We start from the raw sequence: 26,337 nt of genomic DNA on the forward strand, positions 1-26,337 counted from the left end.
CTTGTTTGTGCTCTGATGTCATTTGAATTTTTCATTTGATCGAGTTGATTGTTTTCCAAAATTCTCAACACCATTTTTCTTGACAATATAACGATGTTGGTAGAGGGAAATGAGATTTCGATGAATTAAATGAAGTGTCATAATGAATTAATTCAAGTGTTACTCATTTTGTCGTGTACTGGTTTTGACAGGGCGTAAAATGTACACCTAGAGCATAACTCACAGATACAATGGTTAAAACTGAAAGGAATCGAGTTGATTTTGCAGTGGAAAAATATTCTAGACATATTAGAAACTATATTGTGGTAAAGCACGTAGCATATTCATCAACAGGATCGACATCTGTACTGACTGTGTACATGTAGTTATCTAGCAATAAAAAGGAAGGTTCGCCACCTTTAGATAAAAAGAGCTCGTAATAGAATAACTAGGTTCTTCATTGTTCTAAAATTTACCTTAAATTCTAAAGCCGTTACTATTCGTTCTTTTTGGCAAGAGAACGGCTATTGCCCTTTAAACAACAGATGTTTCAATATCTATATAAATATACTAGTTATATTTTGCATAATTTATGGTGCGAATGTCGCGAGAAACTATTCAAAAGTGTTTTTTAATCTTTAGATGAAGAAAAGCCACAGAAATGTTAGGTTTTCGATTTTGGGGTTTAACCGGTCTCGTTCTTATCAAAGTAAATCTGTTCAATATCGTCATATATTGAAGATAGAAGGAGAAATTGCGCTTTTATCACTCTACTGCAAAAATTGGTAGACAGTGCATCATCAAAGAACTGACAGAAAAAAGATCTGTAGGCGTCGCGCGCTTTCTATACCACGTAAAAGGATTATTTCAGCAATTTTTCAATTTCTCATCAGGACAGATTTTGAACAAGGCTTTTAGAAAGACTCCACAAAATCGAAGAGTTGTAAATGTTTTTTTAAGATTGTGTCCGCTACTCTGTGAACTGTTTATCGTTCACAAACTGACTTCTTCCTGTCTTTTTTCTCATGTGCCATTTGACTTTCAAATTAACGTTTGAATAACTTACAAGGAATATGTTTCCCTTTCAGTAAAACTCGCATCTCTATTGTAAAATACCATTACAAAACATACATTCTTGTTTATTATTTCGGGGATAATACTACTATTTGTGTTTTTCGAAGAATTAAGACTCTTTTCTACGTCGATCAATTAGTTAATTTATATGTTTAACTTTTTTCGTGTCCTTTGTTGCTCAAAAATAGCGGAAAATGTACCTAACGATAACATAAAAATCACAAAAATGGAGAAAAAGAAACTAAAATGATCGAATTACAGAAGTTCAGAAGCTAGAATAGTTTAGGATAAATATTGTGGTAACAAACAGAAAAAAATAATTTCATCGAAAGGATCGCCATCTGTCAACATCTAGGAAGCTTATTTCCTATCAACAAAAAAAATCTCTCTACTTTCAAATCTAACTTTTGTACCCTATAGTGAGCGAGAGATGAATTAAACTATTATGAAATAAGAAAAGAAAGAAACGAAGCTCTTATGTTTAGTACCTGAATGTTGATTGTCGCTTTACTCTGTAAGAATCTGATCGCATTTATCCGCATAAGCACAAGATAATTAATTCACACAAGGGTAAAGGGTTTTACAGCTGTTTTAACTGTTGTTTTTAATAAATTGAGAGTTTTAAATAGACAAAAATTTCCATCACGTAATTCCCTAAGTCCACGTCTACCTCAAAAGAGGAACTGAAATAAGTTTTATTTCGTTTGGTTTTTTCTTTCTTCTCCCTTTTCTCTTTGAGCAGTTTTAATAACTAATTTATATAATGTTGCAATGAACTGAATAAACTGACTAAATTATATGACTAACGTGACTATTCTTCGGCAACCAACGCTTTTTTTATTTCAGTCATAACAGTATTTGACTTTCCAATCCAAATTATGCTAAAATTTTTTACCCTAAATACATTTTTTTTATTTTCATGAACACAGACTTACTTTTTTGAGCCGAGAATCCAAAACTACGGATCTCATCTCAAAAGCATTTTCATTTTCTTCTTTTATCAACTTCTCGAAAACGAAAACTTATTTCCGCGATGTAATGTCCCTGGATTGAAAATGACCTGTCAGTGGAAAGATAAATATGTTATTTACCGACTGGGAGGTACTTAGAGTTTAAATCTCCGCTAGAGGGCAGAATTTGCAAGTTTTCACCACAAGGACCTTCCTCAGCCGGTTGATAGTTTACCATCACTTTCTCTTGTTTTCTCAGTTCGTGAACGAGCGGTATTTTAAAATTTTGTGATCTGATTGGGTCTAGGAACGGGCAATCCCGCTCACAGCGGGTGATATCCGTCGGGTGATTGCGTTATATGTAGATATCCATTTTTTGCCAGTGGGGGACAGCGTGTTTAAAGCCTTGATCATGGATCACTACTACTAGGGCCGACCTTAAGCAGGCAAATGACTTATGTAAATTTTTACTCCGCAAATCATTTTCGTTGTTTGCGTAAAATTGGTTTCCAAACAAATTTGTTATCGCAAATGTATCATTGATTGGGTTATAACATTTGACACGCCGTCTAAACACCATGGGTATTGTTTACTCCTTTGCGAAATGACTTGGAGAGGTATTTATTAGCATTTTAATTAATAATTCTCACGTTCAGTTATTTAAAGTCTGGATTCTCCTAATTTTTCCGGTGAACAAAATTTAAGCATAGTTATGAGTTCTTCTAAAATAAACTTTCGGTAAGTTCTTTCAATTCTGGCTTCCACATCAGAAAGCGAAAGAATTCAGTGAGCGAAAGCTGAATTAAATCCCCTCGTTTCTTGTAAAGTTATCTCTTCAGTTAACCATGGGAAGGAAATAAGATGTAGAAGCGCCATTACGAGCAAACGAATAAATTCTACTAACCGTGACTTTCCATGTCATTTAGTGAGTAGCATTACCATTGCATATTATAATAAAGTTCGGATATAACGCGCGCTGTAATTGGTTGAAAGAGCGTGCTCTATGAGAGTATAGAGCATAGAACTGAGCTAAAGCTGTCACGCCATCTGCCAAATTGTATTATGTTCGACCTTTTCCGGGACTTCTTTTTAGCTTTTTTTCCGATAATTGAAAGTGAAATTTCGGAACAAGCGAGCCGGCAAGTAGCAACAGAAGAACCAAAGAAAGGTTTTGTAAACATACCAGGCGCCGTAATTTACGTTATTGAAACGTGAGCAGATACGAAAATCCTCAAAGGAAAAACAAAATAGACATTCCGATAAAGATTTTCACGCTCAGTTAGATTGCAAGCTTACGTACGGTAATAAAAATCAAACACATCCAACACTCGTATAGTATATAAAGTTCAGAGTTCAAAAACAAAACAGAAATGATGCAAAATATAACCAAACTGGCATAACTGTTAAAATTCATACTAATCATGACGGTGTCTGAGTAAATATGATCATGCTGAAGTCCATCGCGGTTCGCTTATCATGGCGATCTCCGGTCATCACAGTAAAGCAAGAAGTGGGGAGAAACACTCGACTACGTCTCGTGTTTCTCCCTACACTTCTTTCGTGCTCTAGCCGTTTCCTGCGTGCTTTATAACAGAACAGAGCACAGTTAAGGCTTCTCTATTTGTTAAATCGTTAATAGAGGCGGATAATACTTTCCGATAGATTATCTGACTGGTTCTTAAGAAAATATCGATGTAGAGTAATCTTTCGGTGTCTAAAGTTAGTGTGAAGTGTCAAAAGCAAGCCAAGTCCGCTTTGGGTTTGCTTTACTGCGCTCTGTGATTGGTCCAGAAAACTTGCACCATCCTCTCAACCAATCAAATCTAAATTAAAAGCTAGTCGCGACTTGGTCAGTCGCGTTTGCCCGCGCTTCAGGCAATGTACTTTAACCCTTTAACTCCCTGAAGTGATTACCAAGTAACTTCTCCCTCTGGTATCCATATATTATACAGCAAACAGGTAATGAGAACACTCAGACTCATCAGATACAATTTATTTCCTTGATTAAACACCTAATTCTCGTAATCAATTAACAAGGAAATGTGTAGTAGCTAGAGGGGAGAATTGACAATCAGATCTTGGGAGTTAAAGGGTAAATTGTCACCTTTCTCAATCACTAACCGAGTTTTGGTTTCTACGCTGATTGCTCCAGAGTTGTCGACGAATTTTTAAGCGTTGCGCATGGAAAGTTTCCAAAATTAGGGTATAAAATCGTGTCATAGTCAACTGATGCCGAGAAAGAGGCATACTCTGATATCATTTACGAATAAACTCATTACTAAAAAGGTTCACAGTTTTATTACTTCCTTTTATTTTTCTTGCTCGACTTTGTTTCAGGCTTTCCAGATTTCTTAGATGCCTTTCTATACAGATAGTACAAAATCACTCCAGCCAGGAGCGGCCAAAATCCTATTTGTAGTAGTAACTTTGGATCGAACAGCGACTTCCTCTTAATGGACATGAGCTCGGTGGTAAAAATTAGTACAGAGTCGGCTATGTGTGAATAGAGCAAAAATAAGAAAATGTTAGGATTTGCTGTTTATTCAGTAACGTAGAATGATATTAATATCATGATTAGCAGAAAGATTTCTTTATAACCCCATACTATTCTAAAACAAATCAAAGTTGTAGTCCTAAAGGCAAAATATTGTTTCTGCCATTATTTTCTTTATCCATAAACTATCTGTATAATGAAGAATGGGGCTCTGCAGAAATCTTGCAAAGAGAGCAAAAAGGAAAGGCCTCTTAACCATTCCCATCTGTGTTATAACAAGAAATTCAAAAGAAATTTTTTCCTATTTGGCTATGACTCATGCCCAATAAAATAGGTTATAGATTGCAACACAAGATTTACATATTACATGTGCTCTGAATTAAAGACAAACAAAAAATGCTAAGTTCTAAACATTTCAAAAAACTTTAAACTTGGTTGAAATGTCATAATTATTTTATCAAATTGCCATTACAAAGAAAATATGAGCATTTTCCAACTTGTTGTAAATTTCTTATTTTAAGTAATGTATGCTGAGGACAAACAAAGAGATTTGAAAAAGAAATTTTTGATAATATAGTAAATCAGAAACTCATACAAACCAATTCTTCATTTAATATAATTATATTAATGAAATGTTTTGGTCATCCAAGTTCAATTAAGAAAACTTCCCAAATATCACCTGTGTCATAAATTAGGACTTGCACTTGCGTTCAGACCATTTTCTGTACTTATACATGTAGGCCCCCTTAGTTCCTCCATGGTCATTGTTACAATCAATATTTACTTACAAGGAATAACATTCTGAATTCCACGAGCTCCGTACCCTAGGTGAGGAGGGATGATCAATTTTCTTTTTTCACTGCAAAAGAGAAAAAGCAGAATCATAGACTATTGAAAAATATCAGCCTGAGCACCGCTTCTCTAAACTTGTTTGAGGGAGCCACAAAAATGATCAACCAAAAGGGTTTTTAACATATTTGTAGAGAATAAACAATGCGAAAAGGGGGATGAGAAAGGCAGTTAAGACAGTAAGGGGCTTTGAAGTCCAGAGGGAGTTTTACTTTTAAGTAACTCTTAAAAGAGTTGCCATGCCAATGTTGTTGTCAGTTATGCTTGCAAATAGCTTATTTCAAATGAATAGAACTTGGAAAATAGTATCCATCCATGGGCACAATTTTTTGCACCCCAACTTGTCACTTAGAAGTAAAATTTTAAGCAGGTATTTTTTTTTTCAGTTGAGGAAATCCTGCTAAGCTAAGCCCCACTTTAGAAGAAGTACCCTCCTCGATAGCACTAATTGCTGATTACAAAAATCTGCTCATGATGAAAATATTTGACCTCGTTGTTGTTTTTTATCATATACTGTAGTATATATAGATGGTATATTTGGACCCAACATATTGACCAGCTCCCAGTTGGCTTGTTAGCTCAGTTGGTAGAGTGCTACACCAGAGTCGCAGAGGTCATGGGTTCAAATCTCATATGGGCCTGAAATTTTTTTCAGGTCCTATTTTTAACTACTCGTTTCAGTAGTGTTCTTAGCTGCGAGGATCTCTTACATTCGTTTCTTCACCACAGTGCAAATAAATGAATTTCACATATCTAAAATCATTATACATACTGTAGTATTTCTAAAACTTACCCTATGCACATTCCTTTTATCCCATCTCCCAACCTGTAAAAAAAAATTACAGAAATAAGTGAAAAAGTTAAGGTGGCTATTACTTGTAAAGTGGTGAACTTTCTGTCACTGCAGTTCACATAAAATCACAATTCACAATTTGGGAAATCTTAACATCTCTAAAAGGGCTTTAAATGAGAGCTTTTAAAAAAAGTATTACCAACCAGGCAAAAGAAGAACTCATGTTGGAAGTCATTATTATTCATCACCTGGATGGTTTATTTGGACCCAACATATTGACCAGCTCCCAGTTGGCTTGTTAGCTCAGTTGGTAGAGCACTGCACTGGTATTGCAGAGGTCATGGGTTCAATTAAATCCCATACAGGCCTGAATTTTTCTCAGGTCCCATTTTCAACTACTAGTTCAGTAGTGTTCTTAGCTGCAAGGATCTCCTAAATTTGTTTCTTCATCACAGTGCAAATATATGAATTTCATATATCTAAAATCACTATACAGTAATTATACTTTGGTTTTTATTTTTAATGATGCTCAGTCTACATTAGATATCACAAAAGGTAACCTCATATAATCAAATTCACCAGAGCACTTGACTGAGGACAGTGGTTCCTTTCTAGTTTAGCTTTTAATGTTTCCTCCTTATAATTTTTATACGTCACTATGTATGTATACATGACCAACAAAATGTCACATAGTTGTAAGTAAAACTTTAGTAGCTAAATAATTCACATATCCTGAGTCAAGAGAATACTTCATTTACGTGAAATGAAGAATTGAGATATCTTAGCATCTCTAAAATGGTTTTAACTAAGAGCTTTTAAAAAAGAATCAGAAACCAGATAGTAAAAGAAGTCAAAATATTGCAATTAAAACAATTTTCATTTGACTAAGTATAAGTATTGACAGTAACTAAGTTTAATTTTATGGTTTCACTTCAAGTTTCTATGTGATTGGCCATGCAAGAACACTTGCTCCATATTCTCAACAAATCAGATTTTAAAAAAAACCAATTGCCAGTCAAATGCTCACTTGAGTGTTCTCATGCTTTATATATTGTTGCTAAACTGTGTTCTCATCAGCTCATGATTTTAAATTTTTTATTTTTTTTGCTATAGAGAGCAGTTGACTGATAACTTTGGCTTAATGGCTTTATGAATCCAAAACTAAATCACCCTGATAGTATTGCAAAACAATCAACAAGGCCTGGAGTGAGTTACCTTTTATAACCTTCCCTTTGCCCAACTGGAACTCAAGTGGCTCCCTTCCTTTTGCCAGGGATGAGTCGAACATTTGTCCATTTTCCAGTGTACCCTAAAAGAGTTTATTGTCAAATTAAGGAAATTCAAACATTTGTGATAGCCACATCTTTAATAAGAATTGAGAAGAGGTTTTTACTTTTTGTTGTTGTTTACTTTGTGTTGTTGTTGTTGTTTTTTAATTTCATTTTGGCAGTTTATTTTTGTCTTTTTGTTTAGACAGTCTTATTTAAAATGATAATAGAAAGCTAAAGGGAGAGGATGCCAAATTCTATTTTCTAATAACAGCTTGGCACCCAAGTGATTAAAACAATTTTGGTTCAAATTTCTGGCTTGAAAAATGTAAGGATGTGAGAACATCCTTTCCTTATGAATTCACTGTAATGCTTTCAAGTAAGAAGCAGACAACATGAAAGTCATAATATATGTACATACTGTATAGTGAACAGACACAATGTCGCCATTATCTGCTTTGTCCTCACAGGTAGCAGGCATGTACTGAAATAGAAAGATCATATGATTTTATATAGAATACTTCATGGAAAATCTGTCCTTATGGTAATTACACACAAGTCAGCAGTTAAAATATTCAAGGACTGAGATTTCTGATATAAAACCAACAAGTGCAGAAAGATAATGATAACATATTTACTAGCTCTACTAGAAGCTTCTAAACTAGAAAAAGAATTGAAAAATCAAAATTTCATCTAGACTAATAAGTCTTCATTTTTGCATTCTTTCCTGATTAGTGTGAAAATTTCTATAATTTAAGAAATTAAATAACTGCATTCTGTGCAAACCCTAGAGGGAATTTAAGTAATGTCTTTAATACCTTGGATTTGATTTTGCCCCCTCACTTAATTATATTTACAATACTCATCTAATTTAACACAATTTATTTGATTACATCCCATTGCCCACCAGTTTCCAAATTTGGCAATAAAATAGTTCATTGAAAAGAACACCAAAAGCCATCACAGATCAGAGGATATTCAGATTAGTGTGCAGACCATCTCTTCTAATGCTAAAATTATAGTGGCCCAAGTTTTTTTTTGTTTACAACTATTTTGAGAATATTCCTAACAAAATTGTTGTGTCACTCATATTCTACTGAGTTTCAACACCATACTTTTAATGAAAAATCTAGTGAATGTTTTTTAATGAGACTGTAGGAACTTCCCCTCTCAACTCCATTTTGTTTGTCTTAATTCAACAATATATACACAGTCAGGTATTTGAACTACTCTTCAGAAATGCACAAATCATACTATTTCTCTGATACATATTACAATTAAAATCTTGTGCTTATTAGATTGGTATATGTATGAATACATTTACCACAGAAGTGTTATCAACTGGCATACACAATACATATCAACAGTTTAATCGATATTTCAACAACAACCTTTAGCTTACCCACTTTTGGCTGACAAACGAATATCGATTTTTTTTCAGTATAACAAATTTTGCCATAAAGTTCACCCAAACTCCTCCCGTACGTACCGTACGTATGCAAAATTAAAAATATAAGCTTCTAATTTTCTCGACTGCATAACAAAATCCGCGCGGGTAGGTTATCGCGACAAATTTCGTGAATTTTCCCTCAAATAATATCGATTTCACAGACTTAATAAATGCTCGCTTTTTTTTTCGAAGAAAGATAAAATCCAAATTCAAAATTGCAGAAATTAGCACCCGATCGATCACAAAGAAACTAATTTAAGCGCAAGAAGCTTGTCTGAGATTTCAATCTCTTCACATACCTCAACATTAGTTTATAGATCCTTCTTCTTTTTAGCTCCAGCAGCATACCCACATGAAAAAAAAAAAGTACCACAGAACAACAATCTTAAGTTGTTCTTCATTGGAGATCATCATCCAATTTACGCGATCTTTGAGTGAACTGAAATGTCGGTTGTAATCTAATCGTGGAAAGCGGAGGCAGGCGCAACTCTTCTTGCAATTCGAGAAAACCTGGGAATGAACCTCAACTCAATATGGCGGACGAAGAGAGCCCAGAAGAATCGGAGAAAAAGATTGACTCTCTATCGCATCCAGAAGTGATGGTTCTCTTTGGTGAAAAAATTTGGGGAACATAGTGGAAGATCACTTAAAAAGGCAATACAAAGACAAATCTCACTTAAACTCTTCAGGGAAGGAGGTCTGTATATTGTCTCTTGGTAAGTGGATAAGGAATCAAATGATGTCAAGTTTACATAGTATGGTTTTACATAGTTTTATATTTCTGATTGATGTAATCAGATGGCCCCTATACACTGTACTTGCAAAATCAACATATCAGTCCACTGCATTGTGTGATTGATACATATTTATGTTTTCAGCCATGAAAATTTGATACTGAATCAAACAATATAACCTAATATTCATTTATTCGACCATTAGCCGACCATTAAGGACCTGTCTTCTCATTAGCTTTCTGCATGAAAACTTGTCAATATTCATAGTACAACACTCAAGGTGGTAGAGGGTTAGATATTAACTTTAACTGTTCAACTTATACACAAATCTAATACGTCAATAGAGATGATGGAATTGAAATGCTTACTATCAAATAGCATAACAGCTGATCAGTAACAAAGTAGACCTTTAAGGGAATAATTAATGAGTATCGAAATACTCCAATGACAGCAAGCTATAACCCACCAATTACAAACCAAGGTGCTACAAGTAGTGACATAATTATCAACTTTTGACCTCTGAAGGACAGAAGCTAACAGAGAATCATCAACCTCTCACATAGTAAGTCAACAGTAGATGTAGTTATGTAGTATTAAGCAGTATAATAGTTTGACCCTTTTACCCCTTAGACTGACCAACATCTAATTTCTCCTTACAGTATCACCCCTGAATCAAACATTAAGGTCATGAGAATTGAATAATGATCAACAAATACCAGAGCTCTTGATTGTTAAGCAAAATCTCCATGTCAGCACCGTAGGAAATGTATAGAAAACAGCACGGAGAATATGCACACTGATCTTTGGGTGTAAAGGGTTAATTATCTGGGTGAGGGGCTCCTCTGCCTTTTTACCTTCCACTTTTCTTATTTTTAAGTTACAGCCATTGAATGTATGGTGGTAAGATGGTGACAACTTTGCTTTCCATAGTTTCATGTCTTTGCGCCCATTTTGTTATTAACTTCCTTTGATAACTGCAAGGTGATTTTTAATGATAAATAATAGATCTTATATTCATCTGGTGATGTTAGACTCCTTATAAAAGTTAATGTACTTCTTTTCTTTGCAGAAGTCTGTAAGGAAAATGAAACTCACAAGATTATACCTGAGGCAAAACCTAGAACCCTTGGGCAGTTTATGCATATGCATTGGTAGTCTCCCAGTTGGCCTTGACACAAGCAAATACAAAATTTTGATTGGCAACATTCTAGGAGAAAGTAAGTTCTGTTTTGTGTGTTTTTTAGATGCTTCTAAACAAGTACCTTTGTTTTACGAGGGGCTAATGTACGTTTCCTGAGTCCTCGTTCCCCTGACCATCTGCCATGTCCATTAAGCAATTTAAGAGTGACAGTGACCCTGGTAACAAGATTGACGACACCTTGGCAACCTAATATTTTACACATTAAAATACTCAAAGGGAGGCTTTTGGTTGTTCCCATATTTTTTCTTGTAATTGTTTTGTAGCCATGGAATTTTGTGAGGTGAAAAGTGTGTTTTCAAGTTGTGGTGAGGTACTAGTAATCCAAGAGCTCAGTTCATGTATCTAATAATTAAGACACATTATTATATCACTGGCAGTGCCCATGGGAAGTATAAAGCGAATTCTGTGCTCTTTCTGTAGAGCATTTCCTAGAAGTACTTTAAAAAACAGATGAACTGAAAAAGACTGACTGGAATCAAGATTTCTGTTTCTTGCATATCGGTATTCTCTTCCTACAGTTAAGGAGTTATGCCTATTTTGATTTTTTTGTTATTCCCTATAGCCTGGACTGTTCCCCCCTGGAAGCCAACCCCTTCTAGTACTGGCAGATTGCACCCTTTAAAGGGCGATACCCATATTTACATGAGATAACCCAATGTCTCCCCCCAAGCCTCGCTTTCAAGATGGAACAAGCAAGGACGTGGTAAAGATTGATGTAAAATTTTTAGTCCAAAAAAGGCATGGCGGTTACTTTTCCTTATATGACGTCGTCCTGCAGAAGAGCGATTTATATTTTGTTGTATAGGTTGCTTCCCAAATTAATCATTTACAGCTATTCTATACTCAAAACTATAAGTCTTGTCTTCTTCTGTCAGCTTTGTCCCATCGTCTTTAAATCTCTGAATATCTAAAATATGAATCGATTTTTATCTTTGTTTCAGAGTTTATGCTTTCAGATCTATTTCTGATTTTCGTGTCTTGATCTGTGGTGGTGATGGCACAGTTGGCTGGGTGCTGTCATGTATGCATGATGTTGTTCAAGAGATAAAGAGTAAGCTACCTGCATCAGCAGTTCTTCCTCTTGGCATTGGTAAGTGGATTTTTTCCAAAGTATTCGTGTTCCCCACGATTTAAAGAAAATTTATTTCCAGAGTCAAAAGTACCTTTGTACGTTTTGTTTTTCTGTGATATGTCTTAGATTTCAAGACTGTTCGACAAACTTGGTCAATGAGATGGAAATCTGAAACTAATCATGACTTAGTCATTCGTGTTTTCTAAGCGATAGAGACCCTGGAAAGTCATGCAGATTTTCCCTTTTTGGGCCTGAAAAGTTCGTAGTATTTGAAAGTAAATCAAGTAGTATTGATTACTGAAAGTCTGGAACTCTATACGGTAATTATATGCATTTTCAAGTTACGATTAATAGCAGAGGTTTAAATTAGTAGAAAAACCGTTATAGCGTATTTTGAAAAGCTGCCGTTCGGGTGGTACAGCAAAGTGAAAAGAGAATGGGTGGGAAATTGAATGAGACTCTCGTATGAATGAATCTCTCTCGTGATTTCTATAGTAGCAAGGTAATGAATGGGAAATTGAATGAGATTCTCAGCTTATATGTATTCATCTCTCTCGTGATTTCCATAGTAGCTAGAAAATGAGTGGGAGATTGAACGAGATTCTCAACTTACAGGTAATGATCTCTCTCGTGTTCTCCATTGGGGAGGTGGTTACTCTGGTGGCGAGAGTCCTGTATCGCTTCTCATGGCCGTTGATCAGGCACACGAAGTGTTTCTTGATAGATGGTGTGTCATGTTTGATTCAGCGGACACTAACGACAGTGCGCTTGGCTCGATGGGAGGAAGAGAAGACGATCCTAGTATTTTTACCATGAATAATTACTTTGGCATCGGAATTGGAGCTGAGCTTTGTCTAGATTTTCATCTTCAGAGGGAGGAAGAACCAGATAAATTCCATAGCAGGTGAGGATACAAAGGATTCAATTTACAGGTTACAAAATTAGTCATAGTGCCTTCGATTGAAGAAAAAGAGTGTTGATTGCGAAAGCCATGGGATGGTAACAAAGGTTCCATAGTCTTCTGAGATGTACTGTTGTTTCATCTTTACTGCGTTTAATGTACTCAAACTGCGGATAAATTTTAACCTCTGTTGAAAGCTCTTTTGAAAAGGGATAGGTTGAAAAAAAACCCCGACTTTGTGTTTTGCAATTTATTGTTAGTGCGACTCTGTTGAATCTCTAATTCCCCCTTTTTTTGGGGGGGGTTTCTTTTTGTTTCAGGCTTCATAACAAAGGAGTTTACTTTAGAGCAGGTATAAAGAAAATGGTGAAAGGCTACTCGCGGACATTTACTCAAGAGGTCGAAATAGAGGTGATTAATCTGTAGAACGATGGTATTGAATGGCTGATCACAATAAAAGGGGTGTACCGCTGACTATAAGACCTCTTATTGCCTTTTGTTTACCCTGCAGGCGAGTTCATGTTTGGGTTTCACCATACTGCCCCTTTTCGGCCACAGCCGCCTATTTTACCATCGACAGCTGCTTATGGAAAAAGGTTATTAAAACCCCTGTATCAGAATTTACTTTCTTAGCATCGAGTGTTGGTCCAAATCATCATCGTCTGTCAGTTGTATTCAACTCTTAATGATTGCATGCGTATCAGTTGCACAATTTTTTATTTCATGCTCCAATCACACCTGAGCGTTTTGTTTTGGCGTTTTGCGGTGCTTGTTTGCCTTTCGTCCTCTTTAACTTTCTAGGGACCAGTATCTTATTTACTTCCTTTTCGCTGCAGATTGATGGCAAAAAACTTGACTTACCAACACTAGAAGGAATTGTAATTCTGAACATAGGCAGGTAAAAGCTTGAAATTGAGGTCAATCAAATTAATTCGAATTAACTTTGCAGTGGTTAGATTTTCAATTTAATTGCAAGAAAATCGCTGCACATCGGCTTCAACAAATAATTTTAAGCTGCACAGTTTTTATGCCCGGTGAAAGTATGATTCCTGTAGGTCAACATTATTTGTTTCATATAATTATGATCTGATTCCTTTACGGGAACGAACAACCTTTTAAAATTTGTCTCACTCACATCACGTGGCTTTGCAGCAGTCCCCAACTATTATCTGGGAGGCCCGGGTTCGATTCTAGTCGAAGTCTGAATTTTTAAGGCTTCTTTTCTGAGATTACTTTGATAGCAGCTGACCTGCGATTATCACTTCGTTACTTGTAAAGTCTTTTATTCTTTTGTATAAATTTTGCGGTTTAACTTTTTTTTTAAAATTTGTTTTCCGGCCAGTTGGGGAGCAGGCACAGATGCATGGGGACCAGACAAAGAAGATGTATGTAGTACTTCATGAATTTAGTGGTGATATATGCTCATATTCTTAGCACCAAACAACTGATAAAATAACCATGACATGTTGTCCCTAGAAGATGAGGTCTGGAAAAGACTCAAAGATTCAGCGCATTAGCTATAAAGAAGCCAATAAGTGCGAAGAGTAGAATTGTCCAAACCGCCAATAGCGCGGGAAGTAGCAAATGACCAAACCACTCTTGGTTTTAGTTTTTCTCGTGACTGGTTCGGAGAGGGCTTGAATTATCTGGACCAATCGCAAAGCGAAGTTAAACGAAATATATGCAATATATATGTGTATATATGTATATATATGTGACGGTCTTGTCGAGGTGGTTGGACTTCAGGGAGTAATGCACCTGGTGAGTCAGAATCACCACCATCTTTACCCTTCACACCCTAGCATCAGCAGGCATATGCACCATACTGTTCTCTCCAATCTGCTCCGCGTATTTTTTTCTACTAACTGTCACAATTTTTGTATTCTGTCTTTTCCTTTCTTCTTAAGTATTTGCATAGGAAACGTTCTTATTTAGCGATGAAAATGGTGCCTTAGTTCTTAATTGAGACGAATTCTTTATTAAAAGGGTCAAATTCAAAGTGGAATCAGGACTGGTATTCGGCTAGCACAGGGAGCCCAGGTATAGATGTCTGGTTGTAATCCAGTAAATAACATAATGAAGCCATAAGTTGATTATCCTCCTACTATTCTCTTGTTATTTCTGTTTTTCACGTTACTATGTTCCCACCAGTGGCGTAGCGTCATTTTTCCCGGCATATTTACTTTATAAAATCAGTTGATAAAAGAAACTATCTTGTAATACCACCCCTCCCCCCCCCCCCCCCCCCCACACACTGACGCAGAACCACAATTTCTTTAGAAATTTACCTTCTTCGTTCATCCGCTTCAATGCTTTTTTTTTAATTGATGACAGTTATTATTACTTCATTACAGATCAACATCAAATTAAAATCAGAGATGCCCGTACAAATAGATGGTGAACCTTGGATGCAGCCTCCTGGTAATGTGATTGTACGGCCCATACTAACACAGGTATTTACAGAAAACTGTGTAACGACGCTGTAAAAAATTACCGTTTGGGGAAAATGAAAGGCTTGTGATTGGACTCGCATATCTCAGTGTTAAAAATGCACCTAGAACATTTCGAAAAATCAATTTAGTTTTATCTTTTTACCTGAGAAACTTTTTAATATTATTTTTTTTGTCAACATTTACATCCAAGAATTCAATAAAACGTTTATAACCGGACGACTTTGGTTCAGAATTCTTTGGAGAATTAAGAAAATTTCGCTAGAACCCAAACGGCCATCGAACACTTCTAGAAATTTCATCATAAGTTCACTTATTTTTTTCTTTAGGCGCTGATGCTATCGAAGAGGAAGGTTAAAGTACAAAACAAAAGAAGACCCACAAGTTCGTCTCGCCCTCCTGCAAGCCCCAGCGCAACAAGAACTATTTTTTATGATGATTAAACACTTACCCCGGGCTTATGGCAGCTTAATTAGAAACCGTACTGGATATTTTTTCTAGCTCTGATTTATACTTAACTTGGTAATCTTGTAAAGTTTCATCTAGTTAAGTATTGCTTTAGCCGAGAAAATGTAATTCGAAATTGTAAAGAAAATTACTGTCATTTGTATCGCTTTGGGTATACGCTGTATTGTAAACAGTGCAGACTAAAATTCCATCTTTATAGTGTGTTAAATTGAACCAATTGTGAAACTCTACCAGCACGAAATGCATGCTGGTTGAAACAAGGAGAGCGGCTCAGTCCTCACCATTCGAACCTCTCCAGTGTACATTACTATTCGTTCTATTGGAGTCAATTTCTAACACCGGCCATGATTTGTTTATCGAAGTGGTATAAAATGATTCTGAACTAGTCTCGGCCACATTCTGTCTTTCCCCGTTCCGCCCGTAAATGCGCAAAGGCGTTGTAGTAGACGCTACGCGCTAACGAACCAAACTCGTAACCTGGTATTCCATAGTCGCATGTAGGAAAAAAAGGGTGGCGCGAGATTTCTAGACGAATCACAGTTTATTAAAGATTTCATGCTGTAGAAAAAAGTGAGAAGAATACGATTTACTGACGCAATTTCAGATAGGAATGAAAACACTCGAGAGTCGACGATACGCGTACCCTGGTGTTCCACAATCGTATATCAAAGGTGCGAACTAAAATGTTGAAATCTCTGTCTCGAGGTGGAGTTGAAAGCTTAGCTTGTCCCGTCAATGGAGTTTTTACAGAAGACACCGGTGAATTTGAAGATAATATAAGTTCGAGTATATTTCAAAAGAATGTTGTATTTGTAATTATATGTAAAAAGTGGTTTAACTGCAGAAATATTCATTAACAAGCTAATATGCACGAATGCCTTCTATTGATTTACCTTTTCTCCATACGTTTCATTTTATAAAATGATCAGTTCATGTAGATGTGATCCGCGTGAATTAAATTTGTGAGAAAACCTCTTTTTTCGTCGTTAAAGGCATAGCTGGTGATAGGCTCCCGGTAAGAGGAGAGAAGAGTAAAAGAGAGCGAGCAAAAATCGGCGAGGTTCTGGGAAGGTATGACACCTTCCTTCATTTTAATTCGATTTTACTCTCACTTACCCCAAGTTTATGCTCGTCCTCACTGTGTCAGGCTTCCATAGGCAAGGTTAGCTGTGTAGCATGAGGAAGAGTGTAGAATGGTAGGGAAGATTTTCCGGTTTGCTTTTAGTGAGTTGTACAGACGTTAAGTTAGTTAAGTTAAGTTAGTTTCACTCAGGTTTGTGGCTCGATTTACTCAGGTTTAACTGAAGGTCTCTTTCAAGTGTGGTCATAATTAGCTGTGTATCTCTACATGTTACACCTTCGAGTCCTTCACTGGAAATATAACTTTGGAGCGTAAATTCTAGTCCCCCAATAAATTTAACCGCAATGGCAAATTATTGAATTTCTTAAGTTCGCTCAGCGGTTGACAAGAAGGAAATATCACAAGCAGTCACTAAGGACTAAAATTCATGACGAGTCAACACCTTAAAAGGCAGAAGAAAGGGTGGTGCGAGACTTCTAAACCAATCACAGTGCAGTAAAGATTTCATATCTGAGGGTTTTTTAAATGCTTACCGTCACTCCCACCCACCCTTGGTGGAAGTCTTAGGATAGAAATGTAAAGCTTAAAAATGTTTCCTAACCTCCCAGAAATATATGTTTGTTACCCCTTTTTTTACATCGGGTATAACCAAAAACCTCCAAGAGAGTCGCTTCAAGAAGATACATTATGGTTTTAAAAGAAAACAGCTCAGTTTCTGGGAAAAATTCAGACTGAATAACTCATTAAAACGAAAAGTTCAACATTATGAGAGATACAGAAAGCAATTTTGTATCAGTTTACTTTTCACAGGTCATTGTGGCGCATAATCCACACTGTGGATGAACCCGAAGCGTGACTTAGAAACCTTGACAGGGTAAACTGAGAACGGACTCATGTGTAAGGTCATAAAGATGTTTTATTGAAGTCTTCGTTAACGTTTTACTGTAGATCTGGAACCCTTCTTCGTAACTCGGTGTTACTACCCTCAAAAAGCCACTCACACATTCAAGTTAATTTTTACTGTAGAAGCCATGTTAATGATCACGTTTGAACAAAGTTAAAAAAAATACCACATACTACAATGAACTAGAATTCTCGTTGTGAGTTAAAAAAATCTAGAAATGGGCTACAAAATTAGATTTAAAAACACTACTAAATATCTAAGTTAGTGGTATTCTAAGACCTTTTTTCTTTTTTTGTCGATTTTCAGGTTAATGTTAATAATAATGTAAATTATGTAAAGAGGCAGGCTTCAGCCATGACAGAGGTCACTAATGACTATAATTCTCGCAAACGAGTTATAAAAACTCTAAGACAGGACTTATTTAAATTATTTTCATTCTGTAAAAACCTCTAACAAACGAACTCTGACCTTGTTTATTTCCTCTAACAATTCTAAACGTAGTTTGCATGCAAAGCACTCGCAAGCTTGTTGTGGAAGTGAACTATCAGATTGTTGTTATACCAATTAATATCCTATATCTAACTTGTTACTCGTTACCACAACATCTTTCTAATTTCTTTTTTAAGGAATTTGCGTTCATAAAGAAAGTAGTTACATAACGAAAATAGACGTCACTCTACCTTTTAGCTATCATTATGCTCTCATACGAGTTATAAAAATTCTAGAAATGAGCTAGTTAGGTCATTCAATATATTGTTAAATCTCTAATGCATGACGTCTTATCCAGTAATTGTTTCTCTTTTTTTGGGTGACATTTTTACCTTTTTTTTTTCAGCTAGAGATACTAACGAAATTAAACAACTCGACACGTACTCTGAATACTCGCCGGACGAGTTGTAGTAATGTTCGAACTATTCAGATTGTTACTGTACCGCCTAATGTCTACTAGCTGCGGAAATCTTAACCGCAAGTCTAAGTTCTTTAATTTAATATACAACCCAAAATTAACGTCACTTTAACTCCTTATGACTTTAATGCTCGCGGATGAGTACTAAAATGTTAAGAAATGAACTATTTAGATTACCAGCGTACCATCAAATATCTAGTAAGTGGACGTCCTCAACCCGTGCATTTGTCTAAGTTTTTCTTGTCAAATTTTAGATGATTTTTCGTGTTTAAACAAAACCTAGAAATGAATTATCTAAATAGTTGTTGTGCAGATTAATATCTGATAATTCTTTTTAAAGCTCGTTAGTTTTCTATTTTTATCACATTATTAACCTTCCATGCTCTTTTCTATATTAGGAACTCTACAAGAAAGTTCTTCTGGGACATCAAATCCCCTCTAAACTATGAGTAAACTCCGAATAAACTTAACATTTTCCATGGAAATGAGCTTAAACATTACTTTTAAAACCAGTGAGGCATTCCTAATCAAAACATTTACTCAGCTATATTTTATTTAATGATGGAAAGATCAGCATGCAGAATAGAATATCTTATCACATCAGGACTATAGCCATCTTTTCGACTTGTCGTGGGCTTATACCCTGAGAAAGTTCAATTTTTGTTTCAAAATTTGCAAGAGTGATATGATAAAATTTAATGGTACAGGACTCTAGGCTGGCTACACCCCTGATATTCTTGTACTCCGTTTTGAGCCATCCGACTTAACTGCGGTGTAGCAATCATGGTCTTTAGAAATACGCTAAAACTAACAGACTTAAAGTGTCAGGTAGATGTACATGTTACAAAAACAAACAAACAAACAAACAAACAAACCAAAAACGGGAAAAAAAAAACAAAAGAAAGATGAACTACCACCACACGCCTACTCAGATAGAGCACAATATGTTCCACTCCAACAATATTTAATTACCATAATATACTATAATTACCATAACTATACTTAATTACTAATTATTGTTAAAATTAAATCTAAAAAAAAGGGATTAAAAAGCAGATTTTTTTTACTAAGATGTTACCATACGACCATACGTATTGATTACTAGAATTGTTTTTTCCCTTTTCTTTGAACTTTTTCTAGTTTTTCTCTAGCACTCGCGGTCTCCATACTAATGGCAATGTTTTTGGCTCTTGTAGACTGTCAGACGCAAAAGAAAAAAGCATGCTAATCAATGAATGCAAAAGTTAATAATCGATTAGTTGTTTGTTTGATCTACTGACCCGACAATCAGTCAGTCAAGCATTTAATTTTTTACATGTCAACATTGAAGTGTATTGCAGCCATAATATAATCCAGTTAGTAATAACCATGCCCACTGGCCAGGTGGAGAGTCCGGAAAACAGTCAGGCAGATAATCAGCCTATCTGTCAGTCAGCCAGTAATCATAGCTCAGGTAGTCAATTCAATTTGACGGCTTACCGGCCAGTTAGTCAGAAAGTCAAGTGACCAGACTGTCAGTGAGTAAGCTGGTCAGTGCTTTAAGGACAGAAGGCAGATATGAATATACAAGCATATACAGAGAGAGCACTCACCAGTGCGGCGTACTTGCCACCCAGAAGTTTTTTTTTTATTATAATTTTTCAAATCATACATCAACAAAAGCAGAGAAAAAAATCGATCAATTTGAAAATGTTTTGGTACCCTTACTGCCAACAATGAAGGGGATAGCTGAAAAAAATTCGCAAGTGACTTTGAAAAAAGACAAACAGCATATTATAGCAATAAAAAAAACAGACTTCCTTCTTCATCTCCAATAACTTCAATCATTACAGTTGCGTTGAAATCTCAAATTTGAAATTGGTTTGAATAAGCCAAGGATTTTAAAAATTTAGCATAGAGTTCACCCTACATCTCAAATATTACACGTATTCTATAAGATTAGAAAGATGCATGCAACAAAAAAAGAAACAATTTCTTTAGAGGGATTTGTTTTCCACAACCCTTTTGTCCGCGGTATTCAGTATTAAAGCAGACGTAATAAGCATTTACCTTGGTTCGAAAACAAAGAACTAAAGTCTGGTATCAAACACCTCTTCTTCCCCTGGATGGAATACGAAAAGAGATTGAAATACAATGCGCTCATTTTCTTTTAAGCGATAGAATAATAATTTTCACAAACACATAAAAGAGGGCTGCCACTTATCAAAGCTCATTAAATTTTTGCATGTCTGTGTTGAGGTGTTTTGAAAACTGAGGTACACAACATCAAAGTAACCATGTCCATTCAATGAGCTGGGGTAAGAGGCGGCTATGTTTTCTGTATCTGGGAAAATTATTTTTGTATCCATAAAAAACCCAAACAAACAAAGTAGTAAAACGCTTTCATAAATTCATAAATGTTTGATTTTAGCATTGTATAAAAAGGAATGGCTCTTCGTTACGAGGAGGTATAATAATGCCCAAGTGGTGTCGTTTTTTTGTTTTTTCTCAATGAAGTCGCCTCCCGATATGAACCACGACCTTTGGACTAAGCACTTCAAGTGATCTTTAGCCAATTGAGTGGACTGATTATGCATCACCTAATAAGGCATGTGTGGACCAATTTGAATTTATCTCTTCTGATTTATAAAAATGTTACCTTCCTTTGCGACATCCATGTCAGGCTCAGGCGCCTTCACTTCTTCTTCACCTTTTTTAGCTCCTTTAGAAGATGATTTTTTTGGTACGAAAAAAATTTAGTATACAGTCATTAAATTTTGTCTTTGTACTTAGGAGTTAAAATCATTAATGGTTCACCAATTTCCACACTACAATTGTTCCAGTGACTACCAAGGTAAAAATGGTATTTCTAACGAATGAGTCTGCGAATAAGGCAGAAATAGATATTTTGTCGGCACGAGATACGACAAGGCCTGGGCCTTAGGCCCGAGCATCATGGGTAATGATGCAGTGGTATATAAGGGAAAGTATAGCACGTGATGTCCATCTAGGCCTCAGAACCAACCGTTCACCTCTGGCTGATGACAAATTCAGTGGCCTCTTGGAGCAGACCGTTTCTCAGATCAAACGGTCGAACGAAGAATCGGCGGAAAGTCAGATGAAGGAGACCAAGCGCCTCAAATTCAACGAGTCTCTTAAGAAAAACTAAGTGACTAGAGGACCGCTACAACTCAGGTGTAGTTCTTTCCTTTGTTAATATCGAAGCTAGTAGTTTGCCTTCGCAATCGGAATTAGGCAGTGCCATTGACTCGGATCCTAGCGTTGCCGCTTGTGCTGATTCTTTCCTGTTAGATTCCTTCGGATTCAGGCTCTCTTGCAGTTGATTTGACCTATTCTTCTGTGCGTGGAGGGCTTAGAAAATTCTGGATTTTTGACGTACTTTGGAAGTTTCGCAATTTGTCCTAAATGTTATTATGCAGGGTTACAAAATTCCCTTCCTCCAACTTCCAACACCTTTTGTTAAGAGAGACAATACTTCTGCTCGTGAGAATAGTGATTTTTGTTTCGCAAGCTGTCAGCGATTTACTTCGCTTGGACCTAATTGCATAACTTGCTTGTAAGCCCGATATCATTAACCCACTTTCAGTTTCTACCCGTAGTTCGGGAAAGCAAAGGCTCGTTTTGAATCTTCGACATGTCAACCAGTTAATATACGAACAGAAGTTCAAATGTGAAGATCTGGGTGTCGTTACGCAGTTGTTTTGATCGTAATTATTACTTGTTTAAATTTGACCTTCAGTCTGGTTATCACCACATTGAAATTTTCCTAGACCACAGAAAATTTCTCGCTTTTGCTTGGGATTTTGGGAACGGGGTTTCAAGATATTTTCAGTTCTGAAAATTTTCAGAGCTCATAGAGCCTCTGTGCTTCCTTTCGGGTTTTCTTCAGCCCCGTATGTTTTCACATTGATTTTTAAGCCATTGCAGAAATCGTGGAGGAGCCAGGGCATCCCGATAGCTCATTTCCTCGACGATGGTTTAGGAGGGGGAACAGATTTTGTTTCTGCTAAAGTTAACAGTTTAGTCGTCCATTCAGATTTGCTCAAGTCTGGATTTGTTCCTAATGAGGAAAAGTCCCTTTGGGAGCCTCTCCTAGTTATCACCTGGTTGGGTGTGATTCTCGACACTATTGATGGGACTATACAAGCAACCGACGAATGTATTGAAAAGTTAAACGCTGGCCTTGTTGAGCTACTGTCTTGTCAACCTCCCTGAAAGTGCACGTGAAGGGAGTCGCCATTGTAACAGGTCAAATAATTTCCCTCTCTCCCTGTGTGGGTTCCTTCGCCCGTATTATGAGTAGATTTCTTTTCTTGGTCGTGAATTCGGCGCGCTCTTGGGAAAGCGAAGTTTTTATCTCAGACGACTCTCTTTCAGAAATCAGTTTCTGGAAGATCAACTTGGTATTCTTCAATAGCAAGGTTTGTTCGTCGGTCCAGTCCCTTCCGGTCAGGGTCACCTTTTCAGATGCCCTCAATTCGGCTTGTGGTGCTTTCGTAAAAGAATCTAATTTAGTATTTTATCGGAACTGGTCTCCTGTAGTGCGTGCCTAAAGTTCTACATGGAGAGAACTCAAAGCTGTTTGCCTCGCCTTGGAAGCTTTCGCGAGTCATCTTTCTGGTGTTAAGGTTATTTGGTATTCCGATAACCAGAACGTCGAATCTATTCTTCAAAACAGTAGTAGGGTAGCTGACATGCACCAATTGGCCCTCCTAATTATCCAAATATGTCTTGAGTTTCACATATCACTTGAGGTTAAGTGGATCCCTTGGGAGCTTAACGCTAAGGCTGATGCAATAGGCAATTTAACCGATTATGATGACTATACCATTAACGAAGCTATCTTTCAAAGAATTAACTTATTTTGGGGGTCTCACACCGTTGACAGATTTGCTTGTCCCTATAACGCTAAGGTACCAAGATTTAACTCTGAGATTTTTTCAGACCGGCTGTGTAGTAGTAGATGCCTTCTCCCAAGATTGGGGGCACGATAATGATTGGATTTGTCCTCCAGTGTGCCTATTAATTAGAGTGGTAAAGCACATGGAATTATGTAAGGCGAGAGGAGCGGTTATCCTCCCCTTGTGGAAGTCCTCTTGCTTATGGACTTTATTTTGTAGAGACGGTGTGCAACGGAACAGTTTCGTAATTGACTGGGTGTTTTTACCCAAGTTCCCAGGTCTCTTTATCAGAGGGAAAGCCCGAAACTCGCTTTTCGGTTCCAGACCCCTGGACTTTGATGCTATAGCCCTTCGAATTGATTTCGCCGCCCCAGATCTCCCTGTGCTTGCGTAGGCTTCTGTGCGAAGTTCAGTATAGACTGTGATCGTTGTAATTAGCCCGGCGGGCTTTTTGTATTCACCGCGGAAGTTTTCTCTTCTGGGTGCAAATGTGATTTTGTTTCAGTCAATCCCAGCGTAATTGCTCTAAGTCCTTTGTACTTAGCTTATGGGTTGTTTGGCACTTACTCAGGCTTGAAGTGACTTAAATCATAGAATTGCTCGTCAATATTGCGTATTGCGTTATGACACGAGTTTGTGTCAAGAATTTATTCAGCATTGTTTGAAATTAAAGGGACCCATTTGTAGGCGTAGGCTTCTGTACGAAGTTCAGTAAAGACTGTGATCGTTGTAATTAGCCCGGCAGGCTTTTGTATTCACCGCGGAAGTTTTCTCTTCTGGGTGCAAATGTGATTTTGTTTCAGTCAATCCCAGCGTAATTGCTCTAAGTTCTTTGTACTTAGCTTATGGGTTGTTTGGCACTTACTCAGGCTTGAAGTGACTTAAATCATAGAATTAATCGTCAATATTGCGTATTGCGTTATGACACGAGTTTGTGTCACGAATTTATTCAGCATTGTTTGAAATTAAAGGGACCCATTTGTAGGCGTAGGCTTCTGTACGAAGTTCAGTAAAGACTGTGATCGTTGTAATTTGCCCGGCGGGCTTTTGTATTCACCGCGGAAGTTTTCTCTTCTGGGTGCAAATGTGATTTTGTTTTAGTCAATCCCAGCGTAATTGCTCCAAGTCCTTTGTACTTAGCTTATGGGTTGTTTGGCACTTACTCAGGCTTGAAGTGAATTAAATTATAGAATTGCTCGTCAATATTGCGTATTGCGTTATGACACGAGTTTGTGTCACGAATTTATTCAGCATTGTTTGAAATTAAAGGGACCCATTTGTGGTCCACTTTGCAGATTCCAGTTATCTATGTATTCTCTGTTGGAGTTTGATTATTCCCGGTTATTCTATTTTTATTTGACTATTTCTTTAGTTATTTCTTGTTGGATTGTACTCCTCACTTTGCCTTATTTTATCTCTCGTTTAGATATTTTTCATTCGGGATTTAGGGCATTCTGGGACGGACCGCTTGACAACTTGCTTGAGGGACTGAAAGATCGACCGAAGACGACTGTGCTCTCTTCCAAAGCAAATGGGACTGATGGGACTGTTATGGTTTAACAATGTGTCTAGAATAAGAAGTGATATTTCCCTTTAAAAAAGGCTTCATGATTATTAAGGTTTTGAAAAGCAAGAATTTCCAGCTCCGTAAAGGCGACGAAGTCGTTATGTTATAATTGTCTAGTTCTGTATGCCCCGTTGAGTTGCTTAAGAGGTGTTTAGTTATGTTTAAGATACACCCTGATTCCGAAGATTTTATTTCAAGCCTATTTCTAAAGGGAAGGGTTCTTGCAAGCTTGTTGCCCCTGATAAGCCCATTAGTTACTCTACAATTAGAGGGGCTTTTCGCTGGGACCTGCAAAGTCTCGGAGTTGAACCGTCCAAGTTGGGTTTGCATTCTCTAAAATCTGAGGGAGCCATTACGATAGCAAGTAATGGAGTAAACGACAGAGTTTTCCAACGACATGGTTTTTGGAAATCGGTACAAGCCAAAGACACATACGTAGACGATAATTTTGAACAATGACTCGAAGTATCGCGTTTTCTTGGGCTCTGAAGGCGTTTTCGTGTTTTTGGTGGTATTATATCACCTAGCCTCGTGTGTCTTGCCCAATTCTTTGTCAGTCTATATATGCCTCGGGTTGGTTCTCGGCAGGCTTCCCTAAATAAACTTATTTGGTGTGCACTACTGTGTTATTTGTTGTGTAGTGGAGACAAAATATGGTATTTCTAACGAATGAGTCTGCGAATAAGGCAGAAATAGATATTTTGTCGGCACGAGATACGACAAGGCCTGGGCCTTAGGCCCGAGCATCATGGGTAATGATGCAGTGGTATATAAGGGAAAGTATAGCACGTGATGTCCATCTAGGCCTCAGAACCAACCGTTCACCTCTGGCTGATGACAAATTTATTTTAGTTTGAAAAAATATTTTCTTTAGCTGTGAAGCCTCGTAGGATGGGCTGCCAACTGCTCTGAGTTTGGGCCATGGTTCCTACCCAGATTTCCTGTCATGTTTTTCCCCAAAGGGGTTTTTTCTGGCAGGTTTTTTCTGGCCTCTGTATAACCGTAGTTATGTCCTTGTAAGCGGTTGCCCATCTCTGTTAATCCAGACTTGGTGAAGTTTGCATGTTAGTAATGTATACCTTTTTTAATGTGTAAGGAATTGACTGTATATCAGGATTGTATGTGGTATATCAGTTGCGAAGATATGTATGTATGCATTCCCCGGGCTATATATGCCTCGGGTTGGTTCTCGGCAGGCTTCCCTAAATAAACTTATTTGGTGTGCACTACTGTGTTATTTGTTGTGTAGTGGAGACAAAATGAGATGTTTTCATTACTCATAAAATGCCTTAAT

The 26,337-nt window shown here is 36.9% G+C and overlaps 2 protein-coding genes and 1 non-coding gene across 5 annotated transcripts in view; 2 read left to right on the forward strand and 1 right to left on the reverse strand.

The window, feature by feature from the left end:
* The window catches only part of LOC136281182 (uncharacterized), a 293,318-nt gene that overhangs the window by 80,583 nt on the left and 186,398 nt on the right, over positions 1-26,337 (reverse strand). The window contains exons 1-3 of one of the 2 annotated variants that reach the window (XM_066167429.1): positions 9,157-9,302; positions 7,829-7,891; positions 7,355-7,448 (exon numbers count right to left, since the gene is read on the reverse strand). In XM_066167429.1, coding sequence (XP_066023526.1) covers positions 7,355-7,448; positions 7,829-7,888 — 154 coding nt within the window. In that variant the 5' untranslated portion in view covers positions 7,889-7,891; positions 9,157-9,302. Of the gene's footprint in view, positions 1-7,354; positions 7,449-7,828; positions 7,892-9,156; positions 9,303-26,337 lie in introns of those variants that run through there. The other variant, XM_066167430.1, reaches the window with a different exon arrangement.
* Positions 6,432-6,508, forward strand: Trnat-ggu (transfer RNA threonine (anticodon GGU)). The gene has a single exon. It is a non-coding gene; the product is annotated as a tRNA-Thr (tRNA).
* LOC136281260 (diacylglycerol kinase theta-like) lies at positions 9,405-13,277 on the forward strand. Of its 2 annotated transcripts, none has more exons than XM_066167603.1 (7): positions 9,405-9,573; positions 10,117-10,153; positions 10,661-10,808; positions 11,355-11,495; positions 11,734-11,882; positions 12,480-12,768; positions 13,086-13,277. In XM_066167603.1, the coding sequence occupies exons 5-7, from the start codon at positions 11,816-11,818 to the stop codon at positions 13,189-13,191; spliced, it is 462 nt and encodes a 153-aa protein (XP_066023700.1). In that variant the 5' UTR covers positions 9,405-9,573; positions 10,117-10,153; positions 10,661-10,808; positions 11,355-11,495; positions 11,734-11,815; the 3' UTR covers positions 13,192-13,277. The 2 variants fall into 2 exon arrangements, with proteins under 2 accessions (XP_066023700.1, XP_066023701.1); XM_066167604.1 differs by having other exon boundaries at positions 9,405-9,554.

Source organism: Pocillopora verrucosa, chromosome 5, assembly GCF_036669915.1.
Source record: "Pocillopora verrucosa isolate sample1 chromosome 5, ASM3666991v2, whole genome shotgun sequence".
Taxonomy (NCBI): Eukaryota; Metazoa; Cnidaria; class Anthozoa; order Scleractinia; family Pocilloporidae; genus Pocillopora; species Pocillopora verrucosa.